Genomic DNA, 18,896 nt, shown 5'->3' with positions numbered 1-18,896 from the left:
GAGCATCTGTTCTCTATAAATATCCACTCACTCTGTTAATGTTGGGTAAAGAGATGTTCTTCATGGAATTGACACGACATGGACTCTGGAGCTGGGCCCTGAAGTCTTGTTGCAGCCTTGCTACCATGTGGCCTCAGCTGCCTTCTTTATAAAAAGGTCATTTAATTCTAGTACCTTCTAGAGAGATTCTGGAGTTGAATAAATTTGTCTACATTTACCCTCAATAAGAACTTAGTGCGACCTAGATGCTCGTCAAATACTAAGTGGTGTGCATAGGCCAGGCCCAGTCAGCGCACATGGACTTTATCCTTTTACTCACAGGCCGCCTGGCCCATAGGTGGAGGCCGCATCACAGATCTTTTCAGCACCCTGCCTGTAAATTTTATATTTTCATATAAGTTTTGGTAAAACTGTTGTTTTATTTTGGTGATTGAGTGATTGAGTCTTTTGAGAAGGGCTGCACACTGTAACCAGGTTGTCATATAACTCCTCCCTACACTCCTCCTGCGTCTGTTTCCTGAGTGTTTGGATTATAGTCGTGCACCACTTTGCTTGGCTCTAAAGCACATTATTTTATAGTCAGTTTTTCTCTTCTGTTAGCCTTTTACTCATATTTATAAAGTATTTATTCATTCATCGTGTGTTTATTGAACTGCATTAGTCAGACTCCCATCTCTCTAACAAAATTCCCACGACTGTCAACTAAAAAGGAGGACAATCATGGTAGTGCCTGTCATTAATCTAGCACTCAGCTCTCTGTGAGTTCAAGGCTACCCTAGTCCCATAGCAAGTTCTAGGCTAGCCAGGACTACATAGTGAAACCCTGGCTCCATATTAAAATAAAATAAAAAATAAAAGTCAGAAGGGGAAAGTCTGTTGGGTTTCAGAGGTTTTAGCTTATAGTTTGCTTGGCCCTTGGTGATACAGTACATGGCAAAGGAAGCCTGCTTTCCTCATGGCAACACAATTGGAGAACAAAGAGAAGGGGAGGCCAAGGTCCCCATGGCCACTTCAAGGGCCTTTCTTAAACTAGCCCTACCTAAAAGGTTCACTCATTAAAGCCATACACTCAGTGAGTATATGGCCCCTTTCGGAGCTTCTTTTCAGATCTCAGAAGCAGTGCATGCAGGCACTTATCTAGCTAAGCAGCACACGCAGCTCACACAGACAGACCTGCTCTAAGGAGGAATGAGTGCATGTAGATGAGCAGGGGCATGCTTGTTAAATAAGCTGGGGCCTAGACAGAGGGAAAAGTGCTTGCTGTGCAAGTGTAAGAACCAGCATTCAGTTCCCTAACACTCATGTGTGACCCAGGCATGATGGTGCTCACCTGTAATCTCAGCACTGGAAGCAGAGACAGGTAGTTCCTGGGGTTCATTGGCCAGCCATGAAACAGCGAGCTCAATAATAAATGGAAGTCAGATATGGTGGCATACACCTTTAATCCCAGTATTCAGGGAGCAGGGGCAGGCAGAACTGGTCTGCCCAGTGAGTTCCAGGCCATCCAGAGCTACATAGTGAACACAAACTCACAACAATAAAAATAAACAGAGAATTCTAAAGGAAAATTCCTAACATTAATCTCTGGCCTCTAGACATGCACATATGGGTAAATGTACCTGCGTGCAACACACACACACACACACACACACACACACACACACACACACACACACAAAATTGGGCAATAAGATGGCTTAGTAAGTAAGGGCACTTTCTGCATCAGCCTAAGAGTTTGATCCTTAGAATCCATGTTTTAAAAGGAAAGGAAAGAAAGATGCTATAGCCCACATGTGTAGTCTCAGTACTCCTGCCATGAGATGGGAAGGGGAGAGGAAAGCCCCTGGAAGTTCCCAGAGAAATGGGGAGGGACCCTGCCTCAGCAAAGTGGAAAGAGAAGATGTGCATACAAAAGTTGTCTTCTGATCCCTGCACATGCAGTGCAGGCCTACAGACACTCATGTGCACATACTAATGATAAATAATAAATAAAACTTAAATTTTAAAAATTTAAGAAAACCTGTGAAGATCTCTAAGTAGCAGAAATGAATGTGTACCCTATAGTGGAAAAGGAGACCACACCGTGGGCAGAGAGTATGAGAAGAGGTGAGAAGAGAGCTACATGCAGAGCTTCCTGGCCCAACTAGCTGTTGAAGACTCGCACTCTCCTAGTTAAACGATTTCAATAATGATTTCAACAAGCGTGCGTGCGTGCGTGCGTGCGTGCGTGCGTGTGTGTGTCTCTCTCTTTGGCAGTATTTTTGTATTAGTGTAAAACTACTACATTGCTGTATACCCACTTCCTGGTGTGGTGTCCCTCTCCAGGGCAACCTCCGTGCATGCAGGGACTAAGCACTGTGCTGTGGCTGGAATGCAGAAGGCCATATACTGTCAACATGGAACCTTCACACTAAGGTGTGACATATCCGTTTGACTCCTAGACCCCAGTAGAGGGGCCAGAGTCACACGTGACCCTCTCTGTTGTCAGAAAGGGATCCTGTGTGGGAGGTGAAATAATAGCTTCCAAGTATTTGTCTTTAGATCTAAGCTGGAGCCTGAGCCTCATACAAAGAGGAAAGAACCCGCATCTGAGAAATCCTCTCACAATGCTTCCCAGGACTCTGAAGAAAAGCCTGCTGCTGAGGACTTGCCAGGTATGAACCAAGATAAAAGTCTTGCTTTGCGCTTCTTTCTTCTAACTTGTTGGCAGGAATATGAAAGCAGGGAAAGGCCGCAGTTCCCGCCCCAAGGTGGTAAGCATAGATACCCAGAGCAAAGGAAGCTTGGAGTTGCTTAGTCCGAGGACTCTGAAGGGCTGCTGCTCTGCGCACTTGCTGGGTGCAAACTGAGGAGGCATCATTGAACCTGCCTGCTCAAGAGTGGTGGAAACCTCCACAGTGGACGTCTGCACTGGTGGCAGGCAGCTGCACGTCCCCACGGTGGAGTATGTTTTCTCAGGGGTCTCCACAGTCAGGTAGGCCCTTGGCATAAGATGCAAGTGTAGGTTTGTATTCCTGGTCATCACAGACACAGTGATACTCCTGACCGTACATGTCAAAGAAATGCACAGTTTGCATCAGATGAGAATGTCATGGACTGCTTCATTATGTGTACAGTCCATGTACCTCTGCATGTGAGGATGTGCTGCAACCTGCATACGGTGTAGCAAGCAAGCAGGTTTCATGTGGCAGCACCACTCACTGCCTAGCAGCTCACTGAAGCTGTAACACCTGAACGTCTTCTCTGCCATGGCTGTGGCTCTGCCAGCACTGGAGGGTCAGCCTCTCTTCTTTAGAAGATCCTGAAAGGCTCAGGGCCTGGGCTAATTTTCCAAGGTGAAAGCTCATAAATACTAGGTCCAAGACTCACTGGTATGTGGCCTGGCTCTTGCCCATCTCTATCTTATGACTCCCAGCATTTCATAAGTGTTCCACATGCACCGTGGCTCACCACCTTGGAGGATACCAGAGGTCCCTTGTGCAGTGGGAACAGCACTTTTGGAGCCTTTCATTGTTCCACACATCCTGACTGAGTGACAGGCCTGACTCACATTGGATCTTTGTGAGTATTTTAATAAGTGAGGAAGCCAAGAGTCAGAGAAGTTATATAACAGCTCGAAGTCCAGCACTGAAGAAGCACAGCAGCCTTGCATGTGGGTGGTTCTATTTGCACAGTCTCAGCCCATTCCTGGCTCATAGCTGCTGAGGTGAGGTATGCAGGGGCTCTGTTTATCTCCTGTGCCTGCCTGGGGCTTCCCCACAACCCCATGGGCACAACTCCCAGGAGGATATGGTGGACATCATAACTACATTTACTGAAGCTGGATGCAGCATCCATATTCAGCCTTTCACCTTCTCAGTAAATCCTTACAGGCTGGTGACAGCAGGGAAAGCCAATGCTGACTGTGGGCCCAGAGGCAATGCATCTCCTGAGAAGATACTCAGTTGTATTGCTGACCTCAACCCTACAGCGCTTGTTGTGCCAGGCCTTGAGATGAACTTCATAATTAGTAGAAATGCCTCTCCTTTTGGGCTCACAGGGAAACAAGTGAGGCCCATATGCCAGTGCCCTTTCACTGTGGTGCCTGTGAGGGTGAGGAGAGAGGTGGCATTCCTATGCTCTGCCTTAGAGTCCACATGATCAAAAAGTTGTCTTCTGACTGGGTGAGCTGGGAGCAGTTCTGAGCAGTGTGCAGGAGACAGCGCAAGTGGACAGCAGCACTTGGGCCCTACACTCACACCCATGCTCACTGAGCATCACTTTGACTGCCTAGACATGGAGCAGGAGGTCAGCCCTGGTCACTGGGGCTCACTCTCAAAGAGAGTGCAACGGCAGCCCACAGAATGGAGAACTACTTACATGGTACTGCATATCTGAGGAGGCACTTCCACCACATGGATGGACACACAGAGACTTCTCAACTGAAAGCTAAACTCACACCCAGCTGGAAAATGGGCAAAGAATCTGAATGGCAGTTTCTTTTTTAATTGAAAAAAAATTCTCATACAGTATATTCTGATTATGACTCCCCTCCTCTCATTCCTCCAAACTCCTGCTCACCCCCCCAGCACCACAGCCTTCCTCTCTGTGTGTCTTTAGAGAACAAATAGGCAAACAAACAAACCAACCAAAGTTGATTTTAAAAAATTAAGAAAACACACACACATACAAGCACAAACCCCCTTAAACCAGAGTGAATGGCAGTTTCTTAAGGACATCTGTGCATCACAAATAAGCATCCTAAAGGACCTAGCATCACCAGTGACCAGGGGACACATGACAGCTTCGAGGTGCCTCATACCTCAGAGGGGCCAGTGTTGAAAAGGCAGCATGGTGCTGTTTGCCTCAGCAGGGTAGGAATCCACCAGGCATTCCAAAGCGGCAGTGTGGCTTCTATCCTAAAAGCTCTGACACTGCTGAGAGGTGGCATGGAAGCTGGCAGGCTGGACAGGAATCTCTTGCCACAACCCAGAAAAACGATACCTGCCACGGGGGACTACCGGCTACATGCACACCCAAACACATAGAGCAGAGTGATGAGTGCTCGTGTCACAGTTTGTGTGTGTGGGATGGGAGCTTGGTAACTTAGAACCTTGAGGCTGAAGAGCGGTGAAAGGGGCGATGCTGCCTCATATACTATCTGACAGCAAGGTGGGGGAGGGAGTCCACATTCCTGAATGTGCTGGGCCTTTGGTACCTGCCTCCTGGGTGTTCAGGTGGGAACGCTGTTGATGGGGTGAGCAGGGACACCTTAGGGCTAGGAGCTTGGCAGATCTTGGGAAACAGGCAGTGTGGAGCCCTAGCCTGGGTGCACCTCTGAAGCAAAGGGAGAGGAAAGGAGGGGAGAACAGGCAGGCCAGGCAGGCCAGGGAGAGACCTGCACCAACCTTTCATGTGCTGCCTGTTTCCTAGCTAGGCTTTTCTTTCTACCCCAGGCTTGATGTTGATAGGGAAAATCCTCCCCTACAGCCAGCTCTCTCCTTCACATGGCTGTGTGTCTGCCCTTTCCACCATGCACTAGAAAGTGTTTCTGCCTGTGTGTGATTATCTTCTAGGCTGTCTGCGAGTGCTGGTTTTCAAGCCTGGCCTGTGTGCATGTGTCTTTTCCTTACTTTGCCTTTCAGGTTTCTTTTGAAACCTGAGATGCCACCCACACAGGCATGTTCTGGTACCAAACAAGGTGAAACAGTTCTAGGCAAGGGATGTTATCCTGTTTGTCATACTCCCTTAGCCACTTGGCACTTGTTCATTTAGTCAGCAGGTTCACACTTCTGCTCATGGTCACCCGGTCTCTTCCAGCATTAAGGCCTTTTCTTTAAATATTCTGCCTGCCAAGGCTGCATTCTTCATGTCTCTGTGGTAAGCTGTTTTCCCATCTTGGTTTCTGGGTATTCAGATGTGTTTCTCAGGTGAGTCATGGTTCCTGCCCCTGAGAAGGTCAACGTTGCCAGGGAGAATAGGATTCCAGCTCCTAGAAGAAAGTAGTATCCTAGGAGAGACAGAAGTGGGGACAGAGCACAACAGAATGTCCTGGGGACCTCAGGAAGATGGAGCCTCAAGCAAGTTAGCCAACACCAAAAGAGAAGCTTGGCAGTTGTAGGCAGAAGGTTAGAGCAAGGGAAGCACTGAAAGGCCAGAGGGATGGAGGCCCATGTGGCCATGGAGGACGTAGTCACTAGGCCCTTGGGAGCACAATTATCAAGGAGCACAAATTGTAAGAAATAAGGTTGCAGAGGCTGACTGCGGCAAAACCACAGAAGGCCTGGGATGCAGGTAGGGCATCTGGATCTGATTGGTTGACTCAGTTTGCTGTGAGCTCTGTGCTTCAGGCTGAGTCCTGGGGCCCAGATCAGAAGGGCTTCAGGTGGCACACAGCTGAACCCCCTGGAGAGCACAGAACTTCTCTATACCGATGTAGCTAATCCATGTTTGGATCTGTTATGATGGGCTTTATTTTTCTAATTTTGTTTTTGTATTCAAAGGGGAAGGGAAGAAAAATCTGAAATGAGGACCATACTGAAGCCAGATAGGGGACAGACATCACAGGGGTGTGAGTGTGATGGGTTCTGCTCGGAGTGTGCTGCTCGGAACAGAGCCACTCTGCCTGAGCATGCTTTGTGATGTCGATGTTTCCCCATATCTGTAGCTCTGCTTCACCTGCACGAAGGTATAGGTCACTGCTTATGAAGATATGTTCCTAATAGTACCATGACCTTCTCTAGACTCTGCTGTGGTCATGTGCTTTCCCACCCAAACCCTTGAACTCTGACCACTCTGCAGGACTAAGCTCAATAGGAAATTGAGGCAAAGGAAAGGAAAAGGGAAGGATATAGCATTTGCCTTTGAATCCCTGGCAAGACAGTGATGGAGCCCAGGGACACTATAACAAACAGAAACCTGCAATCACCTTTGGGGTCAGGCTTGTTGTGGTCTCCGCTGAGCGACCCTTCCCTTCCACCAGTCGGCCCCACTTCCATGTACAGACTACGCCCATCGTGCTGGGTGAGAGTTCTTTCTAGGCACCTGTGCTGTTGAAGGGATGTTGTGTGTTTACCTTGTCATGAACAGAAGGCTTTCTAGAGGAAGATGCTCATGCTTTAGTATTTGTGGCTATCCTAGAAAAAGACTTAATAGTGCGTGGGCTGGGCCATGGAGCCGCTGCTATACATTAGCTAACTGTTCAATATGGACCACGCTGCAGAACTCCATCCACTCTTTTTGGTATCTTCATGCCTGTTTCTTCAGCTGCCTATTCTGAGTAAATAATTAGCTTCCTATTTTTGTCCTAAAACTTTACTGTTTCCTTTCTTAACAGAAAAGCCTTTGGCTGAATCACAGCCCGAATTGGGAACCTGGGGCGATGGCAAGGGTGAAGATGAGCTGTCTCCAGAAGAGATACAGATGGTAATCCTAACTGCTTCCCTTAGCTTCTGTCCTAAGACTGTGAGTAAGTGGGAGCTTGTGCAAATGTCCTTTCCATAATTTGATATTGAGCCCTAAAAGTGTAAACACATTTTAGATACATACACTTGCCCACTTATTTTAGATACACTTCCTGTTAGGCTTTTCATGATTTCAGTTCACGGCAGCACAATTTAAACAGAAGTTAGCTTGGACGGTCTTGCTAAGTGTGCTCACCAGCAGGGTAGCAGGCATTGTCTTAACTGTGTCTTTATACTTGCAAAGATGGTGCTTATACTCGGTTGAGTCTCTGGTGTCATAGAAATGAGAGGGAACATGGCGATGGCTGAACGGGGACAGGAACAACCATCAGGACAATGATGACCTCCTGGTAACCTGTGCCCTGTGTTAAGTGCTATTCTTTGGGGATTGGGGATTTAGCTCAGTGGTAGAGCGCTTGCCTAGGAAGCGCAAGGCCCTGGGTTCGGTCCCCAGCTCCGAAAAAAAGAACCAAAAAAAAAAAAAAAAAGTGCTATTCTTTATCTTTTCTGAGTGGTTTCAGGGGACAAAGTTTTGGTGATAGCTTCCCAAATGGCAGCCTCCTGGCTATACAGCATTGACGACGAGCGTTTTAGGACTCATCTCCCTGGTCCTTCTTCAGACCTGCAGTATTCGTCATCTCCTCCTGTGTTTGGCAAAGAGTAGGAAAGGCTTTGCCAGTAATCCCTTGCTGACAAGGGTGGAGCTGGGTTTCCAGCCTCTGGAGACAGGAGGATCTGTGGCAAAAAGAAGCCCTCCTGTCTAGTAAGAATAGGCTTTGGCCTTGGCTTAGCCTTCAGCCTTTCAGGAAACTGTTTGTGATGCTGGCTTATTTCCCTGGAAGGTGCTCTTCTCCCCACTCCGGTCTGACTTCTATCGTGTCTCCAGTGTGACCTCTTGCCCTCTCTGACCAGCCAGCTGCCCTAGTGTCCTACTGTATTCTGTACCCTTCTCTACTGTGCTAGCACAATCGTGGCTCACCGACATCACCTTAGTCCCAGGTCAGTGATTGCAGAGGGCTGCTAAGTAGGTGAGTGACTGGTGAGTGTGGCATAGATGCTTTGGGTTCTTGTCAGTGGTACGGAAGGCCTATCCACATGCTGCTCCCTCAGAATCAGCTGCCCAGCCCAGGTGACAGGCCCAGGATCTCTTACTCAACATCCTGCCTCACCTTGCCTGAAGCAAACAACTGAAACAGAAGATTTTTCTTTTAGAAAGTAGCATAAACAAGTGAAAACCAACATTTGGGAAGTTTAAGGAGCCGCTGCCCCAAGGCCAAAGAAAGGGCTGTGGACTCAGCCAACCACAAGCCACATGTACCTTCATCTGGAACCTCTGTGTACTCTCCCTACTCTCAAGGGCAGTAAGATGCTGCCTGGGGCTGCTGTTGGAGAGCTACTCCTTGAAGGACAGACCCTTGGGAGGTTTCTGATTTGGGTAGTCAGGAAAAGGGGGGCACAGGGAACAGTAGTTGATAATTCCATGTCAGAAACCTTGAAAGTGCCATGGGCATGGCGAAAGATGTAGACTGCCAGTGGGTTTACTGGCTTAGGCTAGAGGCATCTTAGGGCCAAGAGGAGGTCCTCTAGAAACACTGTAGACAGAGATGAGACAGGGCCATGAGTGTTACCTGTGAATGCTACAGTAGAGGCAGAAAACAAGTGAGTTCCAACACATCTGGACTGTCTTCCCTCTGACAATAATGACAGGAATGTCTTAAAGTCATGCTGTTTGTCACTAGTTTATACAAAGGGAACTTGCTGGTGGGAATGCTGGGTTGTATTGCCCCAAATGTCACCCAGATGTCGCAGATTTGCTAGACATAACTGCCCCATCTCTTCAGTGAGAAAGGACACATTGATCAGGTTGTAAGCAGAATGAAAATTTGTCAGGCCGCACTCCCTTATGCCCCATCATTCTCTGCAAAAGGAAATCTCCAGAATCCTCACAGGGGTTTGCTAGAGGACTTTGATTTTCTCCTGGAGCAGTGCTGAGCTCCAAAGATCTGTTTATCTTTGCAGACATGTGACTTAGAAACCACTGGCACTGTGGAAGGTAGTCCTAAGGAAGCTGACAGGAGGAGGGTGTCTGCCATCACAGGGCATAGTCCTTTTGAGGTAGTAGAGAACTAGAGCTGGAGATCCAGGCAGTCAGCTGTGACTCCTCCTCTCACTAATTGTCTGTGTAACTTGGGAAGCAAATGAGCCTCCATGGACATCAAGCTTGTCAGAATGGATGCCCTGCAGAACTATAGGGAGTCACAATTGAGAGCCTCTCAGCACAGCCAGAGAGGCCTGTCCATGATTGACATGACCCACACCTGCCACAGAGCTACCGAAGTATCAGAATGAGCCTCTCCCAAGTCTGTGGTGTCATCTTTCATGTCCTGCTGTCCCAGCCAGACCATTCAGCAAAAGACTGGCACTGTACACTGTGTGTTGGTGCCCTATAAGCCGTGTCTGCAGTGCTTCCAAGCGTTTGTTCTGCTGCTGCAGGTGGGTGGGACACAGGCATGTCACGGACTTTTTATAACAGGCTACTTAATGCTCACCTAATGACATTCTTGTTGGGGAGTAATTGCTGAGAGTCATATTGCAAAGTCTGACTAGCCCAGATTCAAAGGCCCAATCCTGAAAATGATAGGGCAGAAATACTATATTAGTGGTTTATGATGAAACTAGTCATAACTCATAATGAGTTTTGGAACTTTTCCCTCAGTGTGAAATAGTCAATTAAGCCCTCTACTGGCAATTTAATTCTTTCTTTTTAACAAAGAAGCTGTTTCTAGGTGCTGCAGCATGGCCACCGGATGGTTTTTGCACGCACAATCGATCGCTCTCTAGGTGTAAGGCATGGGACAGGTGGATGGGACCTTGAGTCAGCAGAGGTTTGTGGCAGGTGTAGTAAAACTCAGTTGTTTTCTAATGTCAAACATCAAGAAGATAGCTGTCTTTTAGAGCCCACATTACTCGTACGTGCTCCATTCATTTTACTCAAGTAAAGTCACCTTTATTTATTGATGCGTTCATTGAAGTAACTTTGAAAGACACAAGTGTGACTTCTTTCTTAAATCTGTATAAAATGAGTCTGTAGCAGGTGTCCTCGGAGGCAGCTCATGGCACCAAGCAGCCAGTTGGCGTGGCTTTCATACTGAGGCCCAGCACAATTCATATATCAAGAACTTAGGTGTTGGGAGAGTCTGAGTCCTCACAACTTGAGATGGGAGCACTTCATCCTGCCTTATTTTCAATTCTAAAGCCTTAGCAGTAGTGACTTTCAAAGAGGGATAGATGGAAACTCAATTTCTATAGAAAGATATTGCTAATGGACTTGTATCTTTTAAACCAGACTAGAAGCCCTTTCTAGAGGCCAACTGGAAACGCTGCCTGACCAGTAAGAGTCAGAGAGAAAAGGGAGCTATTGCGCACTGTGCTTGCACCATGGCTACCCTGAGTACTTCTACCTGTGTTATGTTGCTTAGCCTCATCCAGAAGGGAGTATTGCAGCCCCACTGTACGGTGAGCCACAGACGCCTGTTCAGGGGTACCTGAATCTCAAGTCCTAGGTCCTTAGGTGATGCTGATAAGACGGCTGTGGGAGGCACACCTGTCATCTTAGCACTTATGAATGAAGGCAGGGAGACCTGCAAATACATAGTTATAAGCCAGCCTGGGCCATGTATGCTGCTTGTTGGCCATTCTTCCCCGTACCTGAGAACAGCTACCAAGGTGGGAAAGGTTTACTCAAGTGCTTGGTTTCAGAGGCGTCTGTTTGCTCTGGGTCTATGTGGCAGAAGGGCATGGTGCTCATCTTACAGCTGCCCCAAGAATAAGCCCCTAATGACCTACCTCTGCCAACTGGACCCACCCTCAGCTGCTTCCTTCCTCATTCTGAACCAGAAACTGAATAATTCAGTGACTGGTCAGAGCCTCAATGGTCCGATATCCTCGCAGTGGTTTAATGTGCTCGCTGGAAACCAATGCTTCTTTCAGCCGTGAGCATTTTCAGGAGAGAACTTATATCTAAACATAGCACATTAAGTGATAAGTATCTCCTAGACTGTGGTACATCGTATCTCTGGGCATATAGACATCCTGCCGAGGTGTTGACCAGAGACCAAGGCTTTGGTTCAGCCCTGTACCTGGCCAAGTCCCTCCTTGTTGAGGAGGCAGCATGGCTGCACAGTAAGACTGACCCCAGAAGGTACCATCTGTGCATTTTCCAAAGCCAGACAGAAACAGCAAAGGGCCACAGCTGTTCCATTGAATCTGAGGTGAAAGGCATCTCCAGGCATCTCACCACTCACTTTAAAAACCTGTCTGGAATCTGTCTCCCAGAGAGTACTCAAGTAGACAACATACATGTCTTAATGACCTCCTTACCTACTCTTCCCATTTTTCCTGACATAGGCAGAAGGAGAGTGGTTAGATTATTCACCTGCCCAAAGACATAGTTTCAAAGGTGAAGGACCTGGGATTCTAGCTGCGACTTCATACCTCAGGGTCAGGGAAGGATAAGGCTCACAGCTGTCACAAAGAAACTGATGGCCATCAGAAAGTTGCTGACTAGCTAGGACCACCTAACCAATTTCATGAGCTCACATCTGGCTTCCATTCCATGAGGTATATGGCCAGCATAGCAACCTCTAGCACCCAAACTTTGGGGCAAGCTTGCCATTCAGAAAACTGCTCTAAAACCAGTTCCTGTGAATGTCCATGCTTGGGCCTGTTGGACTTGAGTAAGTGGTGATCTTATGTTTGCTTAGGGCAGTGGTTCTCATGACACCTCTGGGACTCTAACAGTACTTTCACAATCCATCAGAAAACACGGGCATTTACAATCCAGGACAATAGCAAAATGTGTTACGAAGTAGCAACAAAATAACTTTCGGTCTGGAGTCACTACAGCACGAGGGACTGTATTAATAAAGCGCCCTGTGTGGAGGCTGCTCTCTGCTGAAGCTCCTGAGCCCTCTCTTCTACCCTAACCACGTGGGATGGCTGCTTCTGTTCCTAAGCTGGCATACAGAGCTCCTGGGGTCAGGGGACCTGTGCCGTTGTCTGACTGCTGGAGCCCGTGTGATGATTTCAGAACTGTCAGCTGCTAGGGCTTGGAAAGGCAGCACAGCCCTGTATCCCATGCATGGGCTGGAGGAAACCACAGGGCTTTGTTTCCAGACAGCATTCCAGTAGTAAGTCACCTAGACTGATAGGTGATCGTGTTTAGGAACAGTTTTAAAGCATCTAAGGACAAGATCTAAAAGGGCAGGACCATATTTTATCATTAGGGGAAAAAGAGAGAAAGGAAATGCCTCCCTGGAAAACAAACTTGAGCATGCCTGAGGGAATTGGTGCAGGTAAATTAGCACCTACAACTGAAATAATTACACACGCTCAGGATATACTGGCCTCCTAAGTCACTGCTGTGTGGACAGTTAACAGCTGATGCCTTCAGACTCAAAGTGAGGGTTTTATTCTCTTACCTGGTCTCTGATGCCTAATGAAAAGAGCCATTAGTAATACTACATTCACCGTCTGTGAGGTCCTGCTGGGAACCACCCCATCCTCCTTCCATGCCCATTTTCTGATCTGATGAGTCTAGGGTAGAATGAGGCCTCTTTGTGTTCTGATGGGCAGCAGGGTTTGTGCAGGGCTTAGGGTCTTAAGAAGAAAGGTGACTCTGCCCCTTGAGAGGAGCCGGTCTCTGAACAAGTTAAGAAATGTCACAGTGAAGTTGCATGCAGGGGAGACCCAGAGGAAGTACTTCCCTCTGCTCTGTGCCCAGGCCTTAACATGGCACCTGTGCTGGAGTCCCCAGCCAGTCAGAAGAGATGGGGAGTGTGGCATGCTCCTACGCCTGTGGAAGTGGCTGAGGCTGCTGTCACAGAGGTGAACTTTGGCTGGATTGCAGATAATATGGATCCGAAGCCTCTTCTGCTGGGCCAGGTAGAACCAAAAGGGAAGCAGTGCACTGGTGTCATGGGCAGTGGGGTACTGAGCCCAACCCAAGGAGCCGTGTGTTACCTGAGTTCTTTTCAGAATGTTTGCTCAGGATCTGAACTTTGCTCCACAGAGGTCATTTTAGGACAGGGCAATATGAAGTAGGTGTGGGGCTCACTCTGAAAGGGCAGTCGTGCTACGTCCAGGCAGTGGGCAGCCCTAATGCTGTCACACAGGCCCTTAGGTTCACAGGTCTGTCCCTGTCACAGGCCAAAAGCCTGTCAGCCTCTGCCCCACAGTCTTCCCCACACCAAGTTCTCTGACTAAAAATGCTGTACCTGGAGATAGGTGGCAGCAGTGGAATCTCAGCAGAGAGCATGTCTGAGGCTGCAGAGGCAGCTTCCTCTGCTCAGCAGCTGCTCCTGAGTTCAGACCCAGGAGGACTCTGAAGCCAGCATAGCACAGTTGGTCTTTGGGCTGGCTAGCATTTTCTTCCCAGAATGCGGTACTTTTCAGACAGTCTGCTGGCAGTGCCCTGTGCTGGCCAATGGGACTGGGCAGTGATGCTTAGGAGGTGGGAGGTGTGTCAAAAGTTCCTTGTTTCTCCTTTCTTGGGCCCCTTCTGATATCATTCTGAGTGTGTGTGTTTCTTTGCAGTTTGAACAAGAAAATCAACGACTCATTGGTGAAATGAACAGCTTGTTTGACGAAGTGAGGTATGTATATAGCTAGTAACTTGATGACAGCTTTCCCAGAGACTGGGGACTTTTTCCACTTGCTTTGGCATCCAGGCGCCCACGTGTAACAGGGCAGGGCTGGCTGGGCCTGTGGAAAGAGACTGACTGCTTCTGCATGCAGAAAGAGCACATACTGAAGACAGTTTACCCCAAATATGGAACCATACCACTAGCTCAGGGCTGCTTGGGTGGAGTGGCTGTAAATGCAGGAGGGGCCTTGTCCCAGGAGTGCCTGTTTCCAGATGACCAGGCTCACACCCACTTGTCAGTGGGCTTCAAGGGCCTGTGTTCCTCAGGAATGTTACAGCGTTGTGGAAACAACAGCTGAGTCTTTGCACAGCCCTATTTCATTCAGGGTGTGGCCCCTCCCAGCCTGGGGACTTATTTAGAGTAAGGGTACTCCCAGGGACAGCCCCAGGGATATTTTGTCCCAGAGGTGGCTCTCACAGGCCTCCTGCCTACCCACCTTCTCTATGCCCTGACATTGCTCCTTCCATGTCACCTGTCTGCCCTTCCCATGTGTTCTACAGGGAACCCCAGCTCCCCTCGACACTCACCTTTCTCCTCTGCCACTGACTCATCCCCAGCTGTTCTGGAGTAGTGAAGCTCAGCCTGAGCCAGCTTCTACTCTCAGACCCTCATAGCCCCTGCCCACCCACCCCATGGTGGAAAGGACTCACCCAGTGTTTCGGGTTGGGCAAGCACTTGATTGCTAAACCAGATTGGGTGATCGGAGAGTGAACTGGAGCATTTTCTTGCCATAATGAACTGGCTTATGAGGAAAATGTAAAGATGGGCTTTCAAAGTGGCCATGCCTTTTGATTGTCCAGCATGTATCACAAGGTAACTAGGCTCTGCAGAGGACTTAGCATGCCTTCCCGCTCCTCCCCGTGTCTGGCATGCCGGCCATCTTTTGCCATCACTTTAATGTTTCCTTCAGAAATGTTACCATTCATCTTAGATACCAGGAGATAACAACCAATATGTCACCTGTCAATTCTCTTTTGAAGGCAAATCGAAGGGAAAGTCGTTGAAATTTCGAGACTCCAAGAGATATTCACTGAAAAGGTTTTACAACAGGTAAAAGGACCCAGAGGCCCAGTGGTTTTGAGTTTTGACTTAGGACTGACAAGGAGCTCGGAGCCCTCTTCCAGAAGCCTCTGAGCTGATGCAGATTAGACAGTGCCATGTCTTGTTAGCCAGTCACACCACTCAGAGTACCCTGGCATAGCTTCCAGTCACCCCACAGCAACCCTCTGGGGCACAGCGGAGGGCTCTGTGTAGGGCACAGCTTAAGAGCAGAGGGACCCACCCCTGTGAGCTAGAGCACCTAGTGGTAGTAGGAGGGTACAGTCCAGGACTGGGAGCTAGGCAGCTCCTCCACACCATCGCTCCCCATCTTAGAAAGGGGTGAGACTGCAGGACTGCTGCTCTGTTCACAGTAAGCACAGAAGAGCCCTGCACAGTGCAGCATGGAGAGCTGCTTCTCAGTTCACTGTGCTCCAGAACTTAGGTACGGTCTCTCAGCCAGCCTGTGCTGCTGCCTGGAGCACAGTCTATGGGGTAGGATTGCTGACAGGTGAGCTTAGGACTACAAAATGCCTGTTTCTCTCTGGATGTTGGCTCACTCACAAAACAACTGCCTGAACCTCACAGTGGAGTTGAGACAACATGGATGAGGTAGAAGCTAACAACAGTTGGGAGTGCAAGGTCATAAAAGTAAGATTCTCTTTATAGGTATCTTTTTAAAAAAGATTTATTTATTTTGTGTACATGAGTACACTGTTGCTGTCTTCAGACACACCAGAAGAGGGCATCGGATCCCATGTCAGATGGTTGTGAGCCATCGTGTGGTTGCTGGGAATTGAACTCAGGACCTCAGTGCTCTTAACTGAGCCATCTCTCCAGCCCTCTTCATAAGTATCTTAAAGAGTTACTGAAGCTACGTGTGAAGGCCATGAGCCCTGGAGACAGGCTTTGTGCAGACACTTGGCCTGATGGCCATGTCAGCTGCATGACAGAGGAAGCCATCAAAGCAAGCTCCGGCATAGCGGCTTGCTCTGAGGAGAGTCGCCTTGGCTGAAGCATACAGCTTTCAGGGTGACCAGGCCACATTCTGGATACTCCACCCTGTGTGCTGTCGTCAGTACTTCTCCTAAGCCCCATTATATGAAGTGGCTGGTGCCCCATGCCTCACTCTCAGAGCCAACAAGTAGTACCACTGACCTACCTGGCCTTTCAGTGGGACTCTGACCAAGCCAGGTAGTGCCCTGCTTTAGTAGCACCACATACACCACCATGAATATGGCCTCTACATGGTACTCCAGTAACACACCCTGGCTGGCCATACAGGAAAGGGTCCAGTATTCAGACTTCTACTGTCCCAGAGGTCTAGGCAAACAGCCCCACTGAGAAAGAAGAGATGTGCCCTAGAAGAGGTGCAGTGCTTTATGAGGTCAGTGTCCCTCTGGAGTCCACCAAGGGCCCCTTGAACTGTGTTTATGTCAGTACCTCGGGTTGTTTATGGCAAACTCCTCAGCTCCTGTTCTGTGTCCCCTCCCCAGTCAGTGTGCTACTACCCACATCCCTGGCCCATGGGCCATGTGCACTCCAGTGATGTCTCTGCTGGGGACTGGGTAACTGAGGAAGGGGTCCCCAAAGCCCACATTAGAGCATACCTCCTTCCCTTCCGACAAAACAGCACCTCATGGCGGGTATGCTAAGGTCTCCAATAGCATTGTCTCATGGTCAGAGGCCAGCACCCCTACTTCCAAGTTCTCTCAGCATCTACACAGGGCATTTGCAGCCAGCAGTTCATGTGTTGTTCTAACTCTTACCCATTTAGCAATGTGTTAAAACATTGGATGGCTAATGTGTTTCAAAGCCTGTAACATCTTGAAGCTGGCTGCTGGACCTTATAAAGAATAAACAGAATGCTGGAGGAGAGCCCTTAGTGGGAGTGGCCAGTCCAGAATCAGCAGTTCATATTTGTCCTTGTCACTTAATGAGTAACACTGGAGAGATAGCATATAGTGTGAGCTGTGCAATCTGACACTAGAGCCTTATCCTAGTCCTGCCACTCAGACAGTATGTGACCCTCTGTAAACTAGTAGACATCTCTGAGCCGTAAATTCCTGTTTGTTGGGTGAGGCTCACCTCTCTGGAGATGATTCCCAGACAGTGTAGGTACAGCCTTTGGACCTTGGAACATGGCAGCACGAATTGCAGAAGAATGTTTTCTTGTTGGAGGAAAGAATGACTGAGGGTCATTCCTTCCCTGATATTCTTTCCTTCCACAGGAAACCGAGATCGACAGCATTCACCAGTTAGTTGTGGGGGCAACTGAAAATATTAAGGAAGGCAACGAAGACATACGAGAGGTGGGTATCTGGTGCTTTCCAGTCTGATGTGGCCCAGCCCTGCATCCCAGCAGCCTGAATGTCACTAGTGAAGCTGTCCAAGAGTACTGTGTAGTGTTCAGGGCCCATCTTGTAGCTGTAGTCATGGGTTTATAGTCAGAGGCAGCCTAAGAGCATAAGAGTGTTCACAAGACCTGCTGGCCAGCCTCCAGCCGATTCTCAGGAGAAAGTAGCTCCCATCCCTGCGAGGACAGTGGGTGGGAGAGCATCCAGGAAGGGTCAGGATAACCTCAAAGCAAGGATGAGCCAACAGAGGGCAGGAGCCCAGAAACTATGGAAGGCACCGAGCCTAATGAGCTGACCATCTCTAAATCCCAGGCCTCCTGCTTGTCCCTGTGTCACCATAGATAGGCATCACTGGAAAACCCAAGCCCTGGTTCAAATGGGAATAAGCCCTGGGGAATTGAGTCCTGGGATGTTAGGCTTTGCCCAACAAGAAGAAGTTGGGGACAGAGCAAGCAAAATGGCTCCGTGGATAAATGTGTTTGCTGCCAGGCAGGACAACCTGATTTTAATTTCTGAAATCCACATGACAGAAGCAGAGAATTAACTCTATTTTCCTCTGACCCTACCCCTACATACACCGTAGCATGCATTCCCACCTACACAGCATCGAGATAAATGTAATTTTAAAAATTAAATCCAAGGTCTTTGTTCCCTGTCAGGTGTCCATACACAGTGGCTTTTGTTCCTATCTAATGAGAGCATAGGATCCACCAAGCGGTGTGTGGGGGCACCTAGGCTTCTGAAACAGTCCAGGGCGATGCTAACACCTGTGCTCCCTCTGCCAGGCCATCAAAAACAACGCAGGCTTCCGAGTGTGGATCCTCTTCTTCCTCGTGATGTGTTCCTTTTCCTTGCTCTTCCTCGACTGGTATGACAGCTAGCCCACCAGGGCCTGGCCTGCACCACTGCCCTGGACAGACCACGTGCCAGCGTGTGCCTCATCTGCTGTGGGGTTGCGTAAGGCCCAAGGGCTGGGAAAGCATGGCCCCCAAACCAACCTGTGCACCTCAGGACCTGGAAATACATGGACTGCCAGTGCCCTGTATGCTCTTCAGGGTGCAAGATAAAGGTAGTCAGGAGCTGCACTGTCAGGACAGGCCACATGCATGGTGGAGGCTGAGCAACGCAAGGATACAGCACGCCTCCTGTCCCCATCTCCTGCCTTTCCCACACCAGTAGCTTCAGGGAAGAACATGCCTACTGTTTCTAAAATCGTTAGTTCTTATTTCCTTGTGGCATCTAATGTGTGCCGGCTTATATGTGGCCGATATGTGGCTGATATATTTTGTCACCATTTTGTCACAGAAAATATTCACATCTGCCTTGTCAAGCTAATAAACGCAATTACAGCCATA

General features: G+C 48.7%; 1 protein-coding gene across 3 annotated transcripts in view; it reads left to right on the top strand.

Annotated features, from left to right (window-relative positions):
• The window catches only part of Stx18 (syntaxin 18), an 89,956-nt gene extending 71,060 nt beyond the window's left edge, over nucleotides 1-18,896 (top strand). For all 3 annotated transcript variants that reach the window (NM_001012151.1, XM_087583823.1, XM_087583822.1), the window contains 6 exon segments: nucleotides 2,542-2,654; nucleotides 7,316-7,404; nucleotides 14,037-14,095; nucleotides 15,127-15,196; nucleotides 17,416-17,496; nucleotides 18,327-18,896. In NM_001012151.1, coding sequence (NP_001012151.1) covers nucleotides 2,542-2,654; nucleotides 7,316-7,404; nucleotides 14,037-14,095; nucleotides 15,127-15,196; nucleotides 17,416-17,496; nucleotides 18,327-18,422 — 508 coding nt within the window. In that variant the 3' untranslated portion in view covers nucleotides 18,423-18,896.

This window comes from Rattus norvegicus, chromosome 14 (assembly GCF_021556685.1).
Source record: "Rattus norvegicus strain SHRSP/BbbUtx chromosome 14, alternate assembly SHRSP_T2T, whole genome shotgun sequence".
Taxonomy (NCBI): Eukaryota; Metazoa; Chordata; class Mammalia; order Rodentia; family Muridae; genus Rattus; species Rattus norvegicus.
Note: the sequence above shows the minus strand (reverse complement) of the source record. Positions and strands in the feature narration are given on the sequence as shown.